This window comes from Colius striatus, chromosome 3, assembly GCF_028858725.1.
Source record: "Colius striatus isolate bColStr4 chromosome 3, bColStr4.1.hap1, whole genome shotgun sequence".
Taxonomy (NCBI): domain Eukaryota; kingdom Metazoa; phylum Chordata; class Aves; order Coliiformes; family Coliidae; genus Colius; species Colius striatus.
This window is the reverse complement of record NC_084761.1, coordinates 71,756,432-71,775,869: the sequence shown is the minus strand read 5'-3', so window position 1 is coordinate 71,775,869 and position 19,438 is coordinate 71,756,432. Positions and strand designations below refer to the sequence as shown.

Here is a 19,438-nt window from a genome sequence, read left to right as displayed (position 1 = left end):
ATGACAATACTCAGCTTTGGAGGGTCATTAAGAATTTAAAATACAAAGACCGTGACATGGGTCAAGCTGGAGCTTGCCTTGCCACTGTCTTCAGTGGTTGTTCTGTGTGAAGACCCTTTCACATAGATTTAAGCTTTCTTTGTCCTTCTGTGACTTCACCATGGGGCATCATCTACCCTTCTCCCCTCTGGTGCTGGAGAATTGTACTTACACAGACTGCCATTTATGAGGTTGTGGTGTCTTTGGTAGGGAAGGAAACTGGGACAGAGGAGAAACACTAAACTGTAATCAGACAGCCCTCCTCAAGCCAGGCTGCTCAGTTCCTTCATCCTGAAGGCATTTTAAATCAGGAGGCATCTGGCTGACACATTTGGAAGGGCCTGGGCTGTGTGTGCAAGCTTAGAACTGCTTTGCTGCAAGTGACCTGACACCCGCCCCTGCCAAACCCTGGCCGGCATTCAGAAAGAAGGCATTCATCTGGCCTTGTAAGCGCTTGCCCAGGGTACCTGACACGCTGACAGGATTTGACTCTTCCCACACAATGTAGCAGTAGCCGCCATCTTTTAAAACCTGACCACACTAGGAGACAGTGCCATTGTGTGTAACAGCCTCACCACGTGTGCTGTTCAGCCTGAAAGCAGGCGACCTGGTACCCATGGCCTCTTGGTCCTGGTGAGGTCAAAGCCACAGCTCCTGTCTCTTATGGAAATGCCTGCAGAGCTTTTGTTGTACCTGCTCTACTGGGATGGCCTCAACTGCTGGGCCTCAGCATGGCAAAGCTTCAAAGAGCTCAGGCAAAGGCCAAGCAGCCCACCAGGCCACACCAGTGGAAGCGCCATCTTCTCACTCGTGTACAAAGGGCTTAGATTTCAGCATTTGTTGGTTAGAGCAGTTGAACAGCGGTGAGAACAAATGCCATCGAGTTTCTTCACTGAGTGAAATAATCTCAACATTCCCTTGCCTGTTCCATCTTCTTTGGAAGGACTGTTGCACTTCTGTTCCATGGAAGGACAGTTCTCTGAGATTTCTGTTGGAGTGCTTATCCACTTCAGCCTCTGCACGCACTCCTTGCTTGGTTACGCAAGTAATGGCAAGGAATTGTGTGTCTGGCAATACATGGACTTAATATAAAGGCAGGACAGCAACGTTCCTCGAGGGAGTCGAGTGCTAAGACCTAAACATACATATCAGCTTAGCAAAAGAAACCCAAACAAGCAGCTCCCACATTCAAGAAAGCCTGCATTTTAAATAAATTACTGGCATTGTTAACAGTCCTGGCTTTCATTTGTATCTGCAGACATCATCTAATACATAATTATCAGCTAAACAACCACACAGATACACAGGGCCCTGTGTGCACTGCACATTTTACAGAACACCTCCTCCATCATGACACATTTCCAACAGTCTTGAACTTTTGATTCACTGCACATTCTAGCTATCTACCACAGGAACGGCATCGAGGGTCAGTGAAGATTTCTGGAGAGAAAGTGAATGCTTTCTTCAGCATTTTAGAGCCTTGGCTCCAAAAGACTGAGGAAAAACAATTTTTTGTCCTGATGGTCTCATTAGAGAGAGCCCAGGCAGGTTCCTCTGATGCAGGCAGGCAAGCTGTGCTGCCTGGCTCACCACTCCCAGAGCCTCTGCCAGAAAATGGGCAGGCTTCCCCTCGGGGCTGTCAGATTATCCCAGAAACGACTGACAGAAGGGGGAAAAAAGGGATGAGCAGTTTCCTTCCACCAGAGGTTTGGACATCATTTAGGATTCCCTCAATCCCAGAGGGACCTCCAGCTTCCTACAGAACCTTGACCCCCAAGACAATCAGGAGATGCCACCAGGTTTTCCAGAGACACATCGGCAGAGGGGTTCTACAACTCCTTTTATTATTCCTTGACAGCTGTTTGCCTTACATCAGTGATACACTAACTCAACACTGTCAGCCTCACAGTACCTGAGAAGCTTATACCAGAGATTTCCAGCAAAGGCATCCATTACAAAAACAAAGCTAAAGAATTACAGTGTCATCCTCCTGACTGGTCCATCTTGCAGGAACGCTGGAAGGGTAAAAAGTGGCCATATGGAAAAATCCATTCCCTTATTTTTACTGCCGAAAGCTGAACCTTCCCAAGAGACCACGTAATGCATTAAAAGCTCTAGATATTTGATTTCACCATCTCCGCCAGACTGCTAATAATTTAAAATAAAGGTTAATTAATTAATCGTCTGCCATGAAACGCGGCCAAGGATCCTGCATTTCTAATCAGGCGGTGCACCGGTACTACTCAGGCGCGCTGCCGGAGCCCGAGCAGCGGCTCTGCCGCTCCTCTCGCGTCTGGTGCCGCCGCCCTCCGCGCTCGGGAGCGCCGCGGGACAGCGCGGAGCGGGGCCTCCTGCCCGGGCCGGAGCGGAGCCGGCCTGGAGTGGGGCCGGCCCTCCTGCCGGATCCGGAGCGGAGCCGGCCCTCTCGCCCTGTGGCCGCTGCGCTCCACTCGCCGCGGCGCTGCGCTCCGCACCGGCACCGCCCCGGGGAGCGCTGTTCTCCGGACACGCTCTTCCCCGCCGTGCCTCCCCCTCTGCCAGCCGCCAGGCGACACCTGTTCGCTGTCCAGAGGAGGGAACGGCAGAGCCGAGGGCTGAGGCTGCAGGTTCGCACCAACCCATCTGCCGCCTCACACAGCTCCCCCCACCGCACACGCCCGTGCTCGGCATGCTCCTCCGCACCCCATCCCTCCTCCCAGGAGGTGTGCTGGGAAACTGGGAACACCCGCGCTATCCCCTTCGGACACTTCGGTCTTTGGACCCAGACCCAGGTATGCCGCTTCTTCCTGCAAGGATTAACTTCTCCCCATCCGTACCCCTCGAACGAATGGGGGAATGGGGCCCTCCACCGACGCGAGGCTGCCGCGAGACGGAAGACAGCCCTCGCTGCTGTTGGGAGGCAGCTACCGCGCCGGGGGCGAGGTCCCGGTGCATCAGCTCCCCGGGAGCCCGGCTGCCGATAGAGCCGCCACGGCCGTCCTGCCGCAGGTCTAACCCGAACTTCGCTCTTGCAAATAAATCCTGGATGGACCTGTTGCCGTCGGGCTGGGCGCAACTCCTGCCCGCTCCGTCGGCGCTGACCTTCCCCTGCTGACTCTGCCACAGAGAACCGCGGCGAGGGCAAGGCTAAGCCCTTCCTTCGCGAAACGCTCGTAACGACCGGCTGTTGACTGACTGCGACGTGCCAACATCCCCCCAGCTCAGACCGCGGCCGCCCAGCGCTGCTGCCACACAGCCGCCCAAGTTTCCATCCTGGACGGCTCGGCCGCGGCAGGTTGGGCGCAAGCGGTCTCTTGCCCCCCAGGCACACGGCCCCGTCCCTGCCCCGCGAGCCACGGGGCCGCGAGCAGGGCTTGCCCCTTCTCCTCCCGCCGCAGCAACCTGCCGCTCGGCCCGCGGCGGCAGCGCAGGCTGCGCGCAGCGCTCAGGGAGTCCCCTTCTCCCGCCCGCCTCCCCCGGCACCGACCCCCGTGGTGTGTGAGCGGCGGAGGCAGCCGCCACGCCAGCCCTCCGGCCCTCCGCGCGGAGGCGAGCGCCCACGGGCGCGCCGTACCCGGTTGGCGGAGAGGACCTGCCGGTAGCGCTCTTCCTCCGCGGGCAGGACAGGGAACGGATGCATGGAGTGCACGCCCCGGTTGCTGCTGAGCCCTCTGCACTTCGGCTGCACCTCCAACCCTTCCCTACCGACCCGCGGCCGTGAGTCTCGCGCACATACACCCATGCGGGGCGGCGGGGCTCCGCATTTTGTCTGCTCGGCGGGCTCCCCCTCCCCCCTCCTCCACCCAATAATAATAAACCTCCGCCAGAAAGCCGCCACATCCCCACCCCTTTTGCACACAAGGCTCTACCCGTTGGGGACAAGCTGAGAGACAGCCCACTTGCTAATTTCGCCCTAAAGCCGTCTCCCAGAGAGGGCGAATGGGGTGGGTACGGCCCTTGCCCCCCCCCCACGTAAAGGACGTCTAGTCACGCCGGGGAGGGCTTCAGGGGGCAAGACAAGCCTAAGCCGGGGACGATGTGTGGGGCAGAAAGCGGCAGATTCGGCCCCCGCACCTCTTCTCTTCGCCCGCCGCGGTCTGGGCGCCGGGGCTGGCTGCTGCGCGCTCGCGGCTGAAGCGACCCGAGGCCGCCGCCGCGCATCGACCTGCCGGCGCTTCCCGCCCGCTCTGGAGCGCGGAGTTCAGCGCGGGGGATGGCGAGCCCGGCCGCCGGCCGGCGTTCCAGGGCGTGGACGCTGTGTATTTTACGTTATGGTCATGCAAAGGCTTTCGTTCCACGCCACGGGTAGGAAGTTTCGCGCAGACAGGGGCTGCGACGCTTTCCTCCGTAGCACAGTGGCTTGTGCTTCCCCAGCCGACCCTCCCCATCTCCAAAGACAGGGCTGAAAGCGATGCCGGGCGCTGCCGCCTGACAGCAGAAGGGGAGGGGAATGGACTCCGGTGGGAGGAAGCTCTCCTGGAGCCGGCGACAGGTTTCTCCAGCTCCTCCTGCGCCTTCAGGCTCCGGTCCCGTCCCTCCTCTGTGCTGGAGGGGAGAGCGGCGGCCGGGGACAGTGCGCCTGGCCCCCCCGCCGTGGACCGACCCCTACCACCCCGGAGCCGGAGGGCGAGGTTGGTTGTTGCAAACCTCCTGAAGCAGTGCTGTCGTGCCAAGGCTGCGGATGACAGAGCAAACGCCCCATCCCTGTGAGACATCGGCTTAAGTCTTGAGTTTGTCCCCTCTTCCCTGTGTCTGCACCCAAAGATGTCGAGTCTGACGGAAGCCAGGGTCTATGTACACAACGGAGCTCACAAGTGCTATCCACGAACGGTAACGGGACAAAACGTACGGGTGGGTGATGGGCAGAAGAGAAGCATCTCAGGGCCCTCCCAGGAGCCATAGGGAGCTGTCACTGGCACTACAGCTGGCTTCCGAGATGACACTTGTGAAAAAGGCAGCCCGTTTTTACAGTGCATGTTTTAGTGTTTCTGAAGTGCTGTCATTCCAAAGGTGGGTCAGAAAACACCCAAAAAGGGGAACCACCTCACCAGGCATATGGCTTCTATCCTTGCTCAACACTTTGGACTCTCAGTGGGGATGACACCCCTTATATATAATGTTTGTCTATGTATGTCAAAGGCTAACACCTCTTAGGGTTTTTTTTTTTTCCAGCTTCCTTTCCAAATACCCTTATTTCCATACCTTTGGACTGCATTGATGCAAAATCTTCAAATTGCTTAATGTAAACAACAAATATTTTGTGCTGTAATACTAATAAAAAGAGGACTCAAACCACAATTCATAACTTACTGCACTATTTTACAGAGATTTGTTAAGCCTTGTCAAAAAGCACAGTATGACCAATCAAAAACTGAAACCTAAGAGATGCAGCACATGGCTCAGACAGCAAAGCCTGCTTAGCCTTGGATGGGGCATGTCCTCCCTTCAGCAGTAGAGCTGTGAAGTCCAAACCCCAGCCCAGTCTTGACTGCCAGTCTCTCCCATTGATTTCCTCAGGTGGGGAGGCATTCGAAGTGAAGTTTCACAACCACAAGATTCATCCACAGTGTACAGCATACAGAGAAAGCCTCACCCGAGGTCTGGGGAGGGCTTTTTTTTGGTCAATTTTATGGAAAAACACTGCACAAGAAACAACTATTTAAATAATACTTGGGTGAATTAAACCACAGTTCGCTCGGAGTATGACTTACATTTAGCCAGTTGCCGTTTAGCCTACCTGATAGTTGACTTTAATATATCCAGAGCTCATATTAATCCACTATCTGTACCAGAAACTTGTTTTCTAGTAGCATAGCATATAAACATTCTAATGCGGAGTCCAAACAATTCATTAACATGTGAGCAGTAATGGAAAGAAGCGAGCGTGTCTCATTATCTTATATCTGATTTGGCTTCATTTGATTTGTCTCTAATTTTTGCCATGCGTTTCTCTTTCAAGTAAACAGCTCTTCAGGGAGCCTGATAGGTTGAACTAAAGGAGAAGGGCAGATATAAATTTACGTTCATGAAACAAGAAAAGGGAGCAACTTAAATGTCCATAGGTAACAGCTGGTAATGGGATGAAATCAGTGCAGAAGAGGGTTATCTCAACTAAACGAAACAGAGGGAAACAAGGCTGCCTACCCTAACGCACGCACCAGAGGGCAGCTGCCACACGCACTGAGCTTCCACTGCCCAGCCAAGGGACGTCCCTCTGACTGAGCCCCTCTCTGCTCTCACCCCCACATTGCTTTCAGTAAAGCTGCCCGTTAGCAGACACACTTTGGGGCCAGAATCACTGAGATTATAAACTCAGAGTTCAGTGCTTTAAAGCCACCTTCAAGTGGAGCGGCTTTTCTAAGCAAATTTTGGTGCTATCTGCATAGTAACATTTCCTTCTCTAGTAGTTAAGGTCAGGACAAATGTGTAATAAATCAGCTCTATTTCCCCTTCTGAGGCCAATCCCCCCCCCCCCCCCCGGTAAATCTATTCCCATCTATTTTATCTTCATCTATTTCCCCATCCCCAGAGAGGTAAGATGAAGGAAGGTGATTAGGCAACTCCAGCACTAATCTGGGGAGGCAGAGCAGGGAACAGAAGGCATGCCTAAGCCTTCTGCTGCAGCAGGGCAGTCATTACCCACCATAAGTTTACTGCACCAGTCCTCGAGAACAAACAAATTTTCAAGCTGTTTTTGATGTGTTTATTGTCCGTCTTGGTTTTTACATTAACTTCACACACACAATGGCTGTGTTATTGTTACAGGGAACAAACTTGTCCAAGGAGTTTCCGATCCAAAATACCCTGACACCTTGTAAGCACCACAAACGCTCACCACAGCGTGCTTGCCCTCAGGAAAAGCCTCCCTAGGGCTTTCCATTTTACATGTAGCTCACTGTTCTGCATGCAAAGTGCCCTCACCATCAGGCTTCTCTCCTGCAATTTCCCTTTAACAGCAAGTCAGATGGCATCATTGGTTTTGATATTCACTTATGAATGTACACATTGGGGGAAATCGTTACCGCTGAAGGTATTTGCTCATTACATTGTGTAACAATACATTACATTTCAATTGCTGACCCCCCTCCCTTCAGTATTTCCTTTCTAGAGTTCTCTGAATAACAGGTGATTGTACGTGTACATTTTACTTCAAAGGTGGACGTGCCTGCAACATTCCAACCACAATAAAAGGAAAAAAATTAACTGCAAAAATAACTCTAAAAACAAACCGAAACCAGTGATTTATTAAACTGCAGATTGCTTGAACCCCCACACTTTGTTTATGCCAAGAAACAAATATCTGGTTCGTCAGGCAGACCAACAGAGTGCAAATGACTCAGATGATTGGATAAAGATATACAGAACTATTTTGAATAACATTTCAAAAATAGGTATGTCTCCTGTAAAGTTCAGGAGATACACAAATCACAAAGAAAGGGAATATAACTACTTGTATACACACATTTGTATGAATGGAATGAATTCGTAAAGATCGGTGTGCTTTCTTACTACAATAAACATTGGTGAGAAGCAAATCTTGTCTTCTCCAGTATTTCACACAATATTGCAAAATATGCAGAAAAGAATACCAAGAACTACGTCAAACACGTAACTCAAGTGCAGTTCATTTTTATAGCTCTGTAGAGATTTCTTCTCTTTGCTCTGGAAGCAAGGATGAACTTCCCATTGTACTTGGTTTTAATGAAAAAGCTAGCAGTAAACTGAGAGAGGAATTACAGTCGTTTAAGATAAAAGCTGTTTCCACAATGGTCTCATTCGTGTTGATCTGAATGTTTCAGCTATAAAGGTATCTTTTTGTACTCTTTTGTACTTGTACATTTTCCTTCAGATGAACCGAATCTTTCTCTCAGTGACAGGAAAGTTACTGGCATAAGCAGTCACATAACAGCATCACCTCACTTGGCTAAAGAAACAACACTGAGAAATGAAATTACCTTCCAAGCATCAATAATAATATAGAAAAGAGTTAAGGTAACAACATGGGAAACAGTTTATTCCTTATACTAGAAAACAAGAGAATTCCATAAGAGATGCAGCCAGGATTGCCTAGTGTAACTACCATTAATTCCACACCTTTATTTACCAATGGCCTGACACACCACGGCTGAGGTGACGTTCGTTTCCACAAAGTAAATTCTTAAAAAAGGTAAAACACTACCAAAAAGCACTAATCCCTGCTAAATATTCTCAAGTTTTCCTCACCCCTCTTCTCTTTCATCAGACTTTGGTGCATGTTTCAAAAGATGATTATTTTCTCCCCGTTTTGTCAGCCTATGCAATCTAAATGCTATTGCCTTTTACATCAGCTTTTTCCTCCTGCCGCTGAACTGTAACTACAATTGTGTATCAGCTCAAATCAGTGCAGAGCCCCTTTACAGGTAGGCCAAAATCAACCACAAGAGCTTTCAAACAAACTGTAGTCTTCTCTGCCAATTCTCAGAAATGGTCCCACTGCTTTTGTGGGATTTGTGATGGGAAAATATGCCCACTTACCAATAGTCAAGTCATGCTCTCAGATCAATTCCAAACTGCTTTCCTGCTGTTGGCGATGGGGGGTGGGAGGTGATAAGAGCACATCCCTGTACCTGGAAACTACTTCACATCCACACCCAGCATATCCATATGTCTACAAAATGGAGTTTTCAACTGTCTCCATTTTGAGGAAGCAAGGGGGGGAGAGAGGCAAGGACACACACACCAAAACCCAAACCTCACAGTCTGTAAGGGGGCCCATTTTATTGTTTGTTATACAGTTGACTTGAAAGACAGCTCACACTTACTTTCAACAGAGTCCTGACATGAGGCTCCAGAATATTCAAGCATAAGTGATCACTTCAAGTGAAGTGATCTAATTAGCTGTTACAATTAAAACTGACTTGAAGAACGGGAACTATTGTGTGATACAACATAAAGGCCAGTGTTAAGAATACTAATCTTCAATAAACCTCTAAATGGATTTTACAGGAAACATATTCAATAAACAGTTTATACTGAGCTATCTTTAATACTATGAAATGCAGACAAGAAAAAGTAACACAATATATTACTAGGAGATATGGTAACGGATCTCAGTCCGATTACTTATATCAGCACTCCAGTGGAGACTAAAAGCTACCATTACTTTCAGTACCTGAATTTGGGTTTGTGCTGTGAATGTAGTAACACAAAAGATGACATTTCTCCCCTCCTCTGCACTTTTCTTGGCAAACAGTATACCTACAGAATCTATGTATATTAAGTTCTGTTACAGAAAGATTAACATTCTAGAAGTAACAGCTACCTAAAGCCCGACTGAGGTATATTAAATACTGAGCTGTTTCAGTCATTGTAGACCATGAGCCATGCAACCATCACAACAGCAACTCCAAACACTGGCAGCATTATGAGGTTCTTGTACTTTTGCCACAATGATTGTTCAACTTCTACTTCATCCTTTCTTCTCTTATTCTTCCTTCGCCCTTTCAATCTGTTTTCAAAAGCTTCCAGTTCAGCCTAGATGAAGAGAACCAGAAGTAATTAACACGTGTATCAGAATTAAAAGCAAGGAAACATACAGATTTTAAATAACATCCCCCAAAACCAGTTTGGAGAAATAACTGGCAGCCAGTGGAAGTGACACGTCTCCTGTAGAGGAGATGGCAGCACTATGTCCCACACTTACAAAGCACTTTTCTTCCAAGTATTAAACCATTTTTCAGTTTCCTATAACAAACATCACCAAAGCCCCAACCAACTGAAGTTTTAACATTAGATTGAACTCAGGTTGAATACGTTAAGCCAAAATGAGAATGTTATTTCCAGGAAATATGTTAAAATACATTCTTTTTCTATTAAAGAAAAGCATGTGTAAGAATTTAAGCTATTACAATAACGTATATAAAAGCACAGGCTGAAATATTACAAGACATGTACATCCCATAAGAAGTATGTGCTCTCTGCTAAAAATAAATTAATAAGAATATAAATAGAAAACATCATTTTCCCTCCAATTAGTTGTACTTTGGAGGCTCAGCTAGATTTTAGCTTAATAGCTATAACATCAGACACACAAAGATTTCATTTGTGAAGTGTTAGAAGTCATCTATGACTGTAGTAGGTACATAGCATCTGTTAACAGAAAGCACATGCCCTTAGGCCCAAAACCAAAGCAAAGCAACTGGAAGAAAAAACTGTGAAGCTTCCACCCAGAACAGCAGTTACAGGGTGATGCCTGGAATAAATAGGAGGATCCTCTGACGCCTGTTCCTCACCCTCCTCCACATCCTCTTGAAAAGGTATCAACAGAGTATAGACAAAACTCATTTTAGACTACAAAGCTGAAATAAAACTGGAATTAGGCAGCCTGGAACAAAGAGTGCAAGACTGAGATGAGACTCTAATAAGGAGCCATCTAATTGTGAGGAAAAATCAGAAAAGATGCTCTGAAGGAGAGCTGAGACAGACTGAAAACACAAAAGGTCTGATGATGGGATCTTTTGGGTAGAGTTGAGAGCTACTAGAGGAAGCATAGGACATGAGGCCAGGGGGCAGGGAGACAGATGAACTGAAGGACAAGAGAGGTGGGAGTTGGCAGAGCACAGCAAGCCAGGGCTGGCTCAGCAAAAGGTGTGAGACTGAGCTGAAGCTGAGGAATCCTGGACTGTGAACACAGACTAAGTCTGGCCAAGAGAGGAACTATACCTACATGATTGCTACTGCAGTGCTGCCAGGAAGACAAGGCCTAAGACAGTAAGGTAGGTGCACTGAAGAAACATAAATATGACTGTCTGGGGAAATGGGCAGAGAAGTGGTCCAGTAAATATAATTTTCCTTTGGAGCTCAAGATTGCCTGATGTCTGGTCTTCCTCTAAGTATTCATCAAGTATTCATCAGGAGTTTCACAAAGCAGATCTTACTTCCCTTCTTGTGCCAGATAACACTGTTAGCAGGAGAAAGGGACCCATTTTAATGTCTATTCCTTTGTACCTAATAAACACAGAAACTGTTGGCCCTTCTCTGATGATATGGGAGAAAAGTTAAGTTGCACAGCCTGCTGTTTGAAACAAGATCACTTTCAACCATCTAATCTTCCTTTAGAAATGCAAATTATTTCCATGAACTCCAAAATCTGGAGGCAGTTAAGGTTTTCTAGATAATATGGCAGCATTTCATTTTACATGGATGCTAAATAAAATCTGGGGCTGCTACAGTTATTATATACCTGTGCTCTGTAAGTTTTAGAAGCAGAGTGCTTCACGAATTGAATTAAAATACAGGGCTTGAACAATTACATTAGCAGGTACTGAATTGCTTTCCTAGTGATCTTTGTAAAAACCTGGCTAAAATGAAACCGTAAAAGACAAAACACAGAATGAAAACAAACAAAAAACAGCAATTAAAAAAGGTTTGTGGGCACAGAATATGGAGAAAGAAAAAACTACCTTGAAAGCTGCCAGGAAAACTACCTTTGAAAAACTACCTACAGGTTTTATATAACTGTCATCATTCCCAAAGTGTCACCTCAACGATCTCTGAACAATAGAGTAGTGGTAGTGCTCAGTATTAAATTTTCAAGCCAAACAAGCTCAAGGTTTTTATTTGGAGGAAGAACATTAACTCCTTTGTGTATAGACATATTTAAATGAATACATTTGATTTTACTTTTAACTGCATACTCAAAACAATTTGATGTCAGGTAACATTTAGTGTTGCTCAGGTGCTGGATTTTGCTCCATTACATGTTATTCTCTGTATTCCTGCACTGGAAGAAACAGGAGTCCCATGGGAAAATGAGATGCTAAATGAATGGAAATAACAGTGACTATACAGACACAAAGCCCATATCCTGAAATTGCAGATCTTGTATTTTGGGGGGAGGGGGAGGTGCTTGACTTTTATAACTTTAAAGGACCTGTTCATTTTTCTATGAGAAATACAATTACTGTTAGTGTCTCCAGGCTGCTGGCACAGAAGCTTCTTGGATTACGATGCTGATAACCTACACTCACCAACAACAGCAATTACAGTAAATACACAGTTCCCTCCCCCACCCCTAGAACCCTGAAGAAGAAAGATTCATTTAGGCTTCTTCTTTCTTTCATAATGGGAGGGAGGAGGGAAGCTTTAGCCAACATTGGAATCTCTACAGTGGCTACTCAGCAATTCTGTGAGGCTTATGCATTATGAAGTGTTGGAATAAAATCAATAGTGCTTAGTATTTAAAAAACACACTATACTATACATATAGTAAAGCAAGACTAAACTGATTCATTGTCATTTTGCATAAGATTATGGAAACTGGGAAAAGATGTGGGCTCTTAACCACTGTAAACCATTCACAGTACACAAGTTGCAGCTGACGGGAATGGCTGTGAGTATCACGTTACAAACTATACATCTTTAGCTGCATGTAAATGAAATTATTTACTACCGAGAACAAGGTGGGAGAGGAAGCAAGTGAGAGAGAAGAAAAGTTGATACCTGTTGTCTTCGTTTCTCTTCTTCAATAGCAGCTTTGGCTTCTGCCTCTTTTATCTGTCCAGACATAGAAAGTGATAAGCAAATGTTGTAAACAGTAGATAAACTTTATTCTCTTAAGAGTTGTAATTACTCCTATACAATAGTTCCCAGCAAAAGTGAGCAAATCAGCCATCTCAATGTATTCGGATTACAAAATATTCTCAGAAAATGCTCCACTGTCTGACACTGGGAAAGCATAGAACATGTAATGGATGCAACAAGGTTATTAACTGAACTTCTGACAAACTTGACAAGCGCAACCAACAAATGTAAGACCTAAAAACAATAGCTGGTTCACTAACACTCACAAAAATTCCTGAAGACAAGTTTTCAGACAACATTATCCTCAATTTAGTGCACTTTACATATACAGATAATTCCTATATTTGTGTATAATTTATACACATACATATTTTGTTCCAAGTACTTCATATACTCCCTGACAATCAGAGCAAAAGGAAATCTCTGGTTTTGTACTGAATACGATATATCTTGGAAAAAGCATAACCAAACTGCTTTAAAGTCCTAGGTGTAATGCAAGCAAAATGTAATTAAACATGCTCCACCATCAGGAAGTCCTAAGAAAAAGATGTCATGGGAAGTACAATTCATAGTTCTCTAGAACTGTTTTGTAGTGTCCAAGAAAGCAAATTAAATGCTATAAATTATTTTTGAAAGAATAGTACAGAAAAATGTTCATGGGTAAACACATGATGCACTTGAATCTTAGCTCCTGCATTCAGTTTTGCTCCTGCAACCATAAAAGAACTTAAAGCCTGAACATATACAAAAAAATAACAGGATGAAGTGGCTTTCATCTGAAGAGATGCCTAACTAGGATTCATCAGGACTAACAGGGCACAAAATCCTGAAGAGCGTGACGATATCAAATAGGGATAAAACATCCATATTATTTTTTTGTAATACAAAAGCAAAGGCATAAAATAAAATTACCAGGAGGCTGGTTCATAACAGAAAGAAGTATTCTGCTACCACAGAGTATCTGGCTAAATCTAGAAATACAGAGCTACAGGACATTTATAGACGTCAGAAGTTCATGTTGGCTGAAAAATAATTGGGCATGCTAACAGGAGACAAATCCACAAGAAACACCATGAAATAGAAAAACATCGGTTCCATCTTTAAAATTCCTGTAGTTAGAGATCACTCCAATAACAGGAGTAACAACAGGAAGAGTATACTGGGGATATTTATGTGTCTGCCTTCTTGTATACATTTCTTGCACCTTTGCATTGAAGCGACTGAGTCACCACCTTAGAGAAGTTAGATGTAAGAATCTAATTAATAACTGGAAATGAAAAATAGTCTTGATCCTAATAACTGGATGATTTGTATACTAAGTGACAAGAACTTACTAAATACGGTTTGCACAGGTGGAATCTGTTCCAAGGAATTTGCAATTGAAGAGCTCTTGATGACTAAGGAGAAAGCACACCAGCCCATGCTTTAGCACACTGTAGCTCAAGCAGTATGCACTGAGGACAGGGCCAACAGAACAGCCCCTATTTGCAGGTTTTTAGACAATTTTTAAAATTGCTAAACCATATAGAAAATAAAAGTACGGAGAATTTAATTAATCTAGGTGCAACAGCAGAGCCTCTCTTTAGAAAAGTGCATTAATGATCTTTTCAGTCCCATACGTCTGATTGGAAAGTCTGGAGTGGAAAAAGCTGAACAACTGGCCTCCTAGTATTTCAGTGCCATCTAATGGCAGAACTGCTCCAACAGAAAAAGTGACCCACACAAGTGGAAAAGAGCAAAAGAGCTTCTTTTCATGCTGGTGTGGTCCTACACGCATAGAATATCCATAGGCAGACGGAAGCTTAACCATTACAACCAACGTATGGAAAAGCAGTTCTAGAACTATTTCTTTAATAAAATGTACAGTAAAACATGCACTCAGTTCCTCAGAAGTGCATACTCACTGGGTGCCACATATGAAGAGTTTTATATTAAGAAACACTTGTTTTCCAGCTGTGAAAACTAGATTACCACTGCAAATGCTGCAGGTTTTAATATATTTTTTCCAGTCTTGACATGTGGAATAGTAACTGACATAAAAACCTGTTTTTGTCAAGTAGATGTAACAGAAGATAATTCTTGTATGTAATTTACAAGTCAACACAGGCTCCAAAAAGGTGCCCAGTATAACAGAGCTTTAGAACTTCATGTGAAACCTCCGAGACAGATAAATCCATGTTCTTCAGTGAGGAAGGTGCACAGAGCAAGGTTATGCCACAGGTTATGGGATTGCTTATAGCAGAATCTTGTCGTCGTTTGCTCACTGCATTAGCTCATTCCCTCCATGGATTACAATGTCAGGGGCAAGATACTGGAATTAGTATCTGCTGAAGTAGAACAGCACTGACAGTGCCCAGCACCCTGAGACATGCTGCTGTCACGCAGCCTCTCATGAATTCACCTTGCTCCATGTCCTGTGAACTTCTCTTCACACTCTTCCTGAATCTGTTTGTTACGGCTGGTCATGTCCCAAGAGTCTTATCAATTGATCTGCTTGCAAACTTGCAGGATTTGGTCTATGTGGTACTTGTTAGAACTTGCCAATACATATACTGACAGTCTAAGCAGAAACTGACAGAAGTAATCTTCACCTATTGAATTTTGGGTTGTACGTTTATTACGTTTAACACTTACCTGATAAAACCCAACCAATTCTTTCTGTTTACATTTTTATAAAAGGCTTGTAAGAGCAAGGCTGACATTCTGTCTCTCCATGTGACAGCATGCAGCAATTTCTTTACTTCATAAGCCAGCAGAACTAAGGAGAAGTCAGGTTTAGGGCAGGCTTTTTAAAAAGGACACTGCAAGTACTGAAAATTCTTCAGTCTTCTGTTATGGGGTAACTAACACAGTGTGACAGGATTGCAGTCTTCATGCTGGACAAGTTGAGCACTGAATGGCTGCAAAATGTTCACAGGAAAGAGCTGATCTAGGAACACTCTGTGAAGTGACCTGGCCCTAATCCTACAGCACTAACGATCAGCAATGACGATTTTATCATTCCTGATCATCACTTGTCCTCTATGGAAGGGGAAAGAACCAGTTCTATATATTTTTTTTTAAAGGAAATAACAATACTGGTTTGACATAGTATTTCACTGTTAACTAACACTGTTTACAAACACTGTAAGTTTCCCCACTATAGCCATATGCAAGTCTGAAAAAGTAGCTGCTATTAAACAGCACATCTACTTACATTGTATTGTTTTGCAGGTGTTGCCTTGAAAAATAATTCTGTATTCATTTTTTCCTACTTTTCTTGAAATATTGAGAAGTTATAACTACAACAGACACATTACCTCAGATGCTTTCCGTTTCATTTCCTTGCACAATGAGTCACATTCCAGTGAAACCTGGCCTTCTTGTATCTTGCTGCACTGTATTTCCTGTTAAGTATAATTTGAGTCTTTTATAATCATTTCCCTATTAAAAACCTTAGTTATATCATTCATTTCTTTATGAAAGTAATTATAAAACATTATTATTTAGTAATATACTGTTTGCACAGAAAACAAAGCTAATGATTAAACATTATTTGAACCTGTCACTCTGTATTATATTGTCCTTTTCGCTTTTCCTTCTTTCTGATAAGCTCAGCTGAAAACAAGAGGAAATCAAACAGCCCAGTTTAATTTCTCCTCTCTTCTCTTTTATCAGTTGTTCGCCTAAGACAAAGTAAGATAACCTGCTGAACTCTGTCAGGAAAAGCTGGCATGCAGAGTTTCAGTAACTTCATACACCTTCTCTCAACTGTCTTGAGATTACAGGGCAAGGACTGGTCATGGGGAAAAAAAAGCACTTAAAAAAAAAATCTCACTCACAGTTCCTCCCCTCTTGTCCCCCTAATATCAAATAAACAAACCCAAGTGGTTATCTGTAAGCAGAGACTACTCAATCTGCAGCACTTGTTCTGTACATGTCATCCTTTCACCTGGAGAACACCTCCCCTGCAAGACTTCTGGTTGCACAAGATAACTCAGAGAAGCTGAGAACTCTGAGACCTTGCAGCCTGTTTGAAAGGCTCAGAAGTTAACTGGGTCTGGAAAAACAACTGAAGCACCTTTTACTTAAGCCAGATGATTTTTTCTTTAATTCATTATTGTTTGCCAAGACTTCAATTTCTGTTCTTCTCCTTAGACTATATAACTGTAATAAACTTGTGGTGTTACTTTGTGCCTTATCTTTGTTAGAAGCTGCGGGTGCTGATGTCTGTACTTGCTTTTAGGTTCGCAAAGAAGTGTAATTGATTACATTGGTTAGGGATTCACAACATCTGTGCTTGTTCCAACTTATGTAATTATAAACTTCCTCAGTATCTTCAGAGAAAAGTACTTGCTTTCCTTAAATCACTCCAGGTCATCTGGCCATTTTTCCAATGGAGACACAAAACTTCAAGTGTGCTTGAAATAACACTGTTTGAAGTCAGGCAGCTAACATATTTTAGGACTAACGGGATTTTATATTCTCTAATGTGTCTTTTGATATTGCAGTCCAGATGTACAGCTCTATGAGAGCAACTGGACCTATTCTAATCTGCACCAGAGACAATCCATCCATACACGTTTAGGAAAATGCAGAGAAAACACACTGTTCTCAAAATTATAACTTAGAAATTTACCTTTTTCAGCCTCTTACAGAGACAGCGGAGTTTCACCTTCTGGCTGCAGTTCAGAGGACAGCTACCTGAATGGCAAATCTCTTTACACCGGTGACCACAGGGCAACTATAAAGAGCAAAAAACACAAACAAAACACCCTCACCAGTAAATGAATGTGTAACAACAAAGAATCCATGACATAGCAGCTGAACATAAAACTCATTCAGGTTATCATTTTTTCCACTTGTGAAATAGTTGCTTTTTCTTTCTTGGCAAATGTTTGCTTGTTATTTACCATTTTTCAGTTCCTGGAGAAAGATTTGTCTTTGGTTGGCACACCTCCATTAAAAAACAGTTTCTCCACGGTAATTTACACAACTATTACCCCAGATACCTGGACATTGGAATAGATATGGTCAAAAGAAACTGAAAACTGAGATTAAGTGTACTGTAGCAACTTGTAGATTAGACAGAGTCAATGAAAGACAGAAGCAAGAATCGGAAGCAAAAAGAACACAGAAGTAAATTTTGCATGCAAGAATCTTCAGAACTTTTCAAAAGTCAAATACAGGTCACTGGTATTTCAGACACTTATTGCGTCTGAAATAATTTCACAACATCCTAAATTTCTGCTCTTGGCGATTATTCTCTTTTTGCAGAGCACTGGAACAGGCTGCCCAGATGGGTTGTGGAGTCTCCTACTCTGGAGACATTCAAAACCTACCTGGCCAAGTTCCTGTGTTACCTACTCTACCTGGTCCTGCTCTGGCAGGGGGGTTGGACTACATATCTTTTGAGGTCTCTTCTAGTCCTTGAGAGTCTGTGAATCTGTGACTTTTTTTCTTTACAGCCAGTATAATTTTTAACAATTTTACTGAAAATGCTATCACTCAATTATTGCATTAAGAACTGAGATACTAATTTAAATACGCTGTTAGGAACATAGCAGCGCTCCCAGAATTATCATAGAATCATAGAATGGTAGGGGTTGGAAGGGACCTTTAGAGATCATCTAGTCCAACCCCCTTGCAGAAGCAGGTTCACCTAGATAGATCAGGTCGCATAGGAACATGTCCAGGTGGGTCTTGAAGACCTCCAAGGAAGGAGACTCCACAACCCCTCTGGGCAGCCTGTGCCAGGGCTCCCTCACCCTCACAGTGAAATAGTTTTTTCTTATGTTTAAGTGGAACTTTTTGTGTTCCAGCCTCATCCCATTACCCCTTGAGCTGTTGCTAGCTAGAGAACTAGCTGAATGACAGAGCCCAGAGGATAGTGATCAATGGCACAGAGTCAAATTGGAGGCCTATGGCCACTGGAGTTCCCCATGGATTGATTCTGGGACCAGTCTTGTTCAACATCTTCATCAATGACCTGGATGAAGGGACAGAGTGTACCCTCAGCAAGTTGGCTGATGACACCAAACTGGGAGGACTGGTTGATTCCCCAGAAGGCTGTGCTGCCATTCAGTGGGATCTCAACCGGTTTGAGAGTTGGGCAGAGAGGAACCTCATGAGGTTCAACAAGGACAAGTGCAGAGTCCTGCATCTGGGGAGGAACAACCCCATGCAGCAGTACAGGCTGAGGACTGAGCTGCTGAAGAGCAGCTCTGCAGAGAGAGACCTGGGAGTCCTGTTTGAAAATAAACTAACCATGAGCCAGCAATGTGCCCTCGTGGCCAAGAAGGCCAATGGCATCCTGGGATGCATCAAGAAGAGTGTGGCCAGCAGGTCAAGGGAGGTTCTGCTCCCACTCTACTCTGCCCTGGTGAGGCCTCATCTGGAGTCCTGTGTCCAGTTCTGGGCTCCTCAGCTCAAGAGGGACAGGGAACTTCTGGAGAGAGTCCAGTGCAGGGCCACCAAGATGATCAGGGGACTGGGGCATCTTCCTTGTGAGGAAAGGCTGCGGGAACTGAGGCTGTTTAGTCTGGAGGAGACTGAGAAGGGACCTTATTAATTAATAATTAATCTTCCAAGTATTTGAAAGGTGTATGTCAAGGGGATGGGGCAACACTTTTTTCTGTAGTGTCCAGCTGATAGGATTAGGGTAACAGACAAAAGCTGGAACACAAACAATTTCACTTCAGTTTAAGGAAAAACTTCTTTGTTCTGAGGGTGAGGGAGCCCTGGCACAGGCTGCCCAGGGAAAGCGTGGAGTCTCCTTCTCTGGAGGTTTTCAAACCCACCTGGACACGTTCCTGACCTGCTTTAGCAGGGAGGTTGGACTAGATGATCTCAAAAAGGTCCCTTCCAATCCATCCCATTC

The 19,438-nt window shown here is 44.8% G+C and overlaps 2 protein-coding genes across 3 annotated transcripts in view; both read right to left on the bottom strand.

Moving 5' to 3' along the window:
• The window catches only part of CORIN (corin, serine peptidase), a 134,801-nt gene extending 131,041 nt beyond the window's left edge, over nt 1-3,760 (bottom strand). The window contains exon 1 of the mRNA XM_061993205.1: nt 3,593-3,760. Within this exon, the coding sequence (XP_061849189.1) occupies nt 3,593-3,760 (168 nt within the window). The remainder of the gene's footprint in view (nt 1-3,592) is intronic.
• A 2,972-nt stretch (nt 3,761-6,732) lies between these two features.
• The window catches only part of NFXL1 (nuclear transcription factor, X-box binding like 1), a 50,917-nt gene continuing 38,211 nt past the window's right edge, over nt 6,733-19,438 (bottom strand). For both annotated transcript variants that reach the window (XM_061993726.1, XM_061993727.1), the window contains exons 19-22: nt 17,198-17,302; nt 15,879-15,965; nt 12,499-12,552; nt 6,733-9,531 (exon numbers count right to left, since the gene is read on the bottom strand). In XM_061993726.1, the coding sequence (XP_061849710.1) occupies nt 9,358-9,531; nt 12,499-12,552; nt 15,879-15,965; nt 17,198-17,302 (420 nt within the window). In that variant the 3' untranslated portion in view covers nt 6,733-9,357. The remainder of the gene's footprint in view (nt 9,532-12,498; nt 12,553-15,878; nt 15,966-17,197; nt 17,303-19,438) is intronic.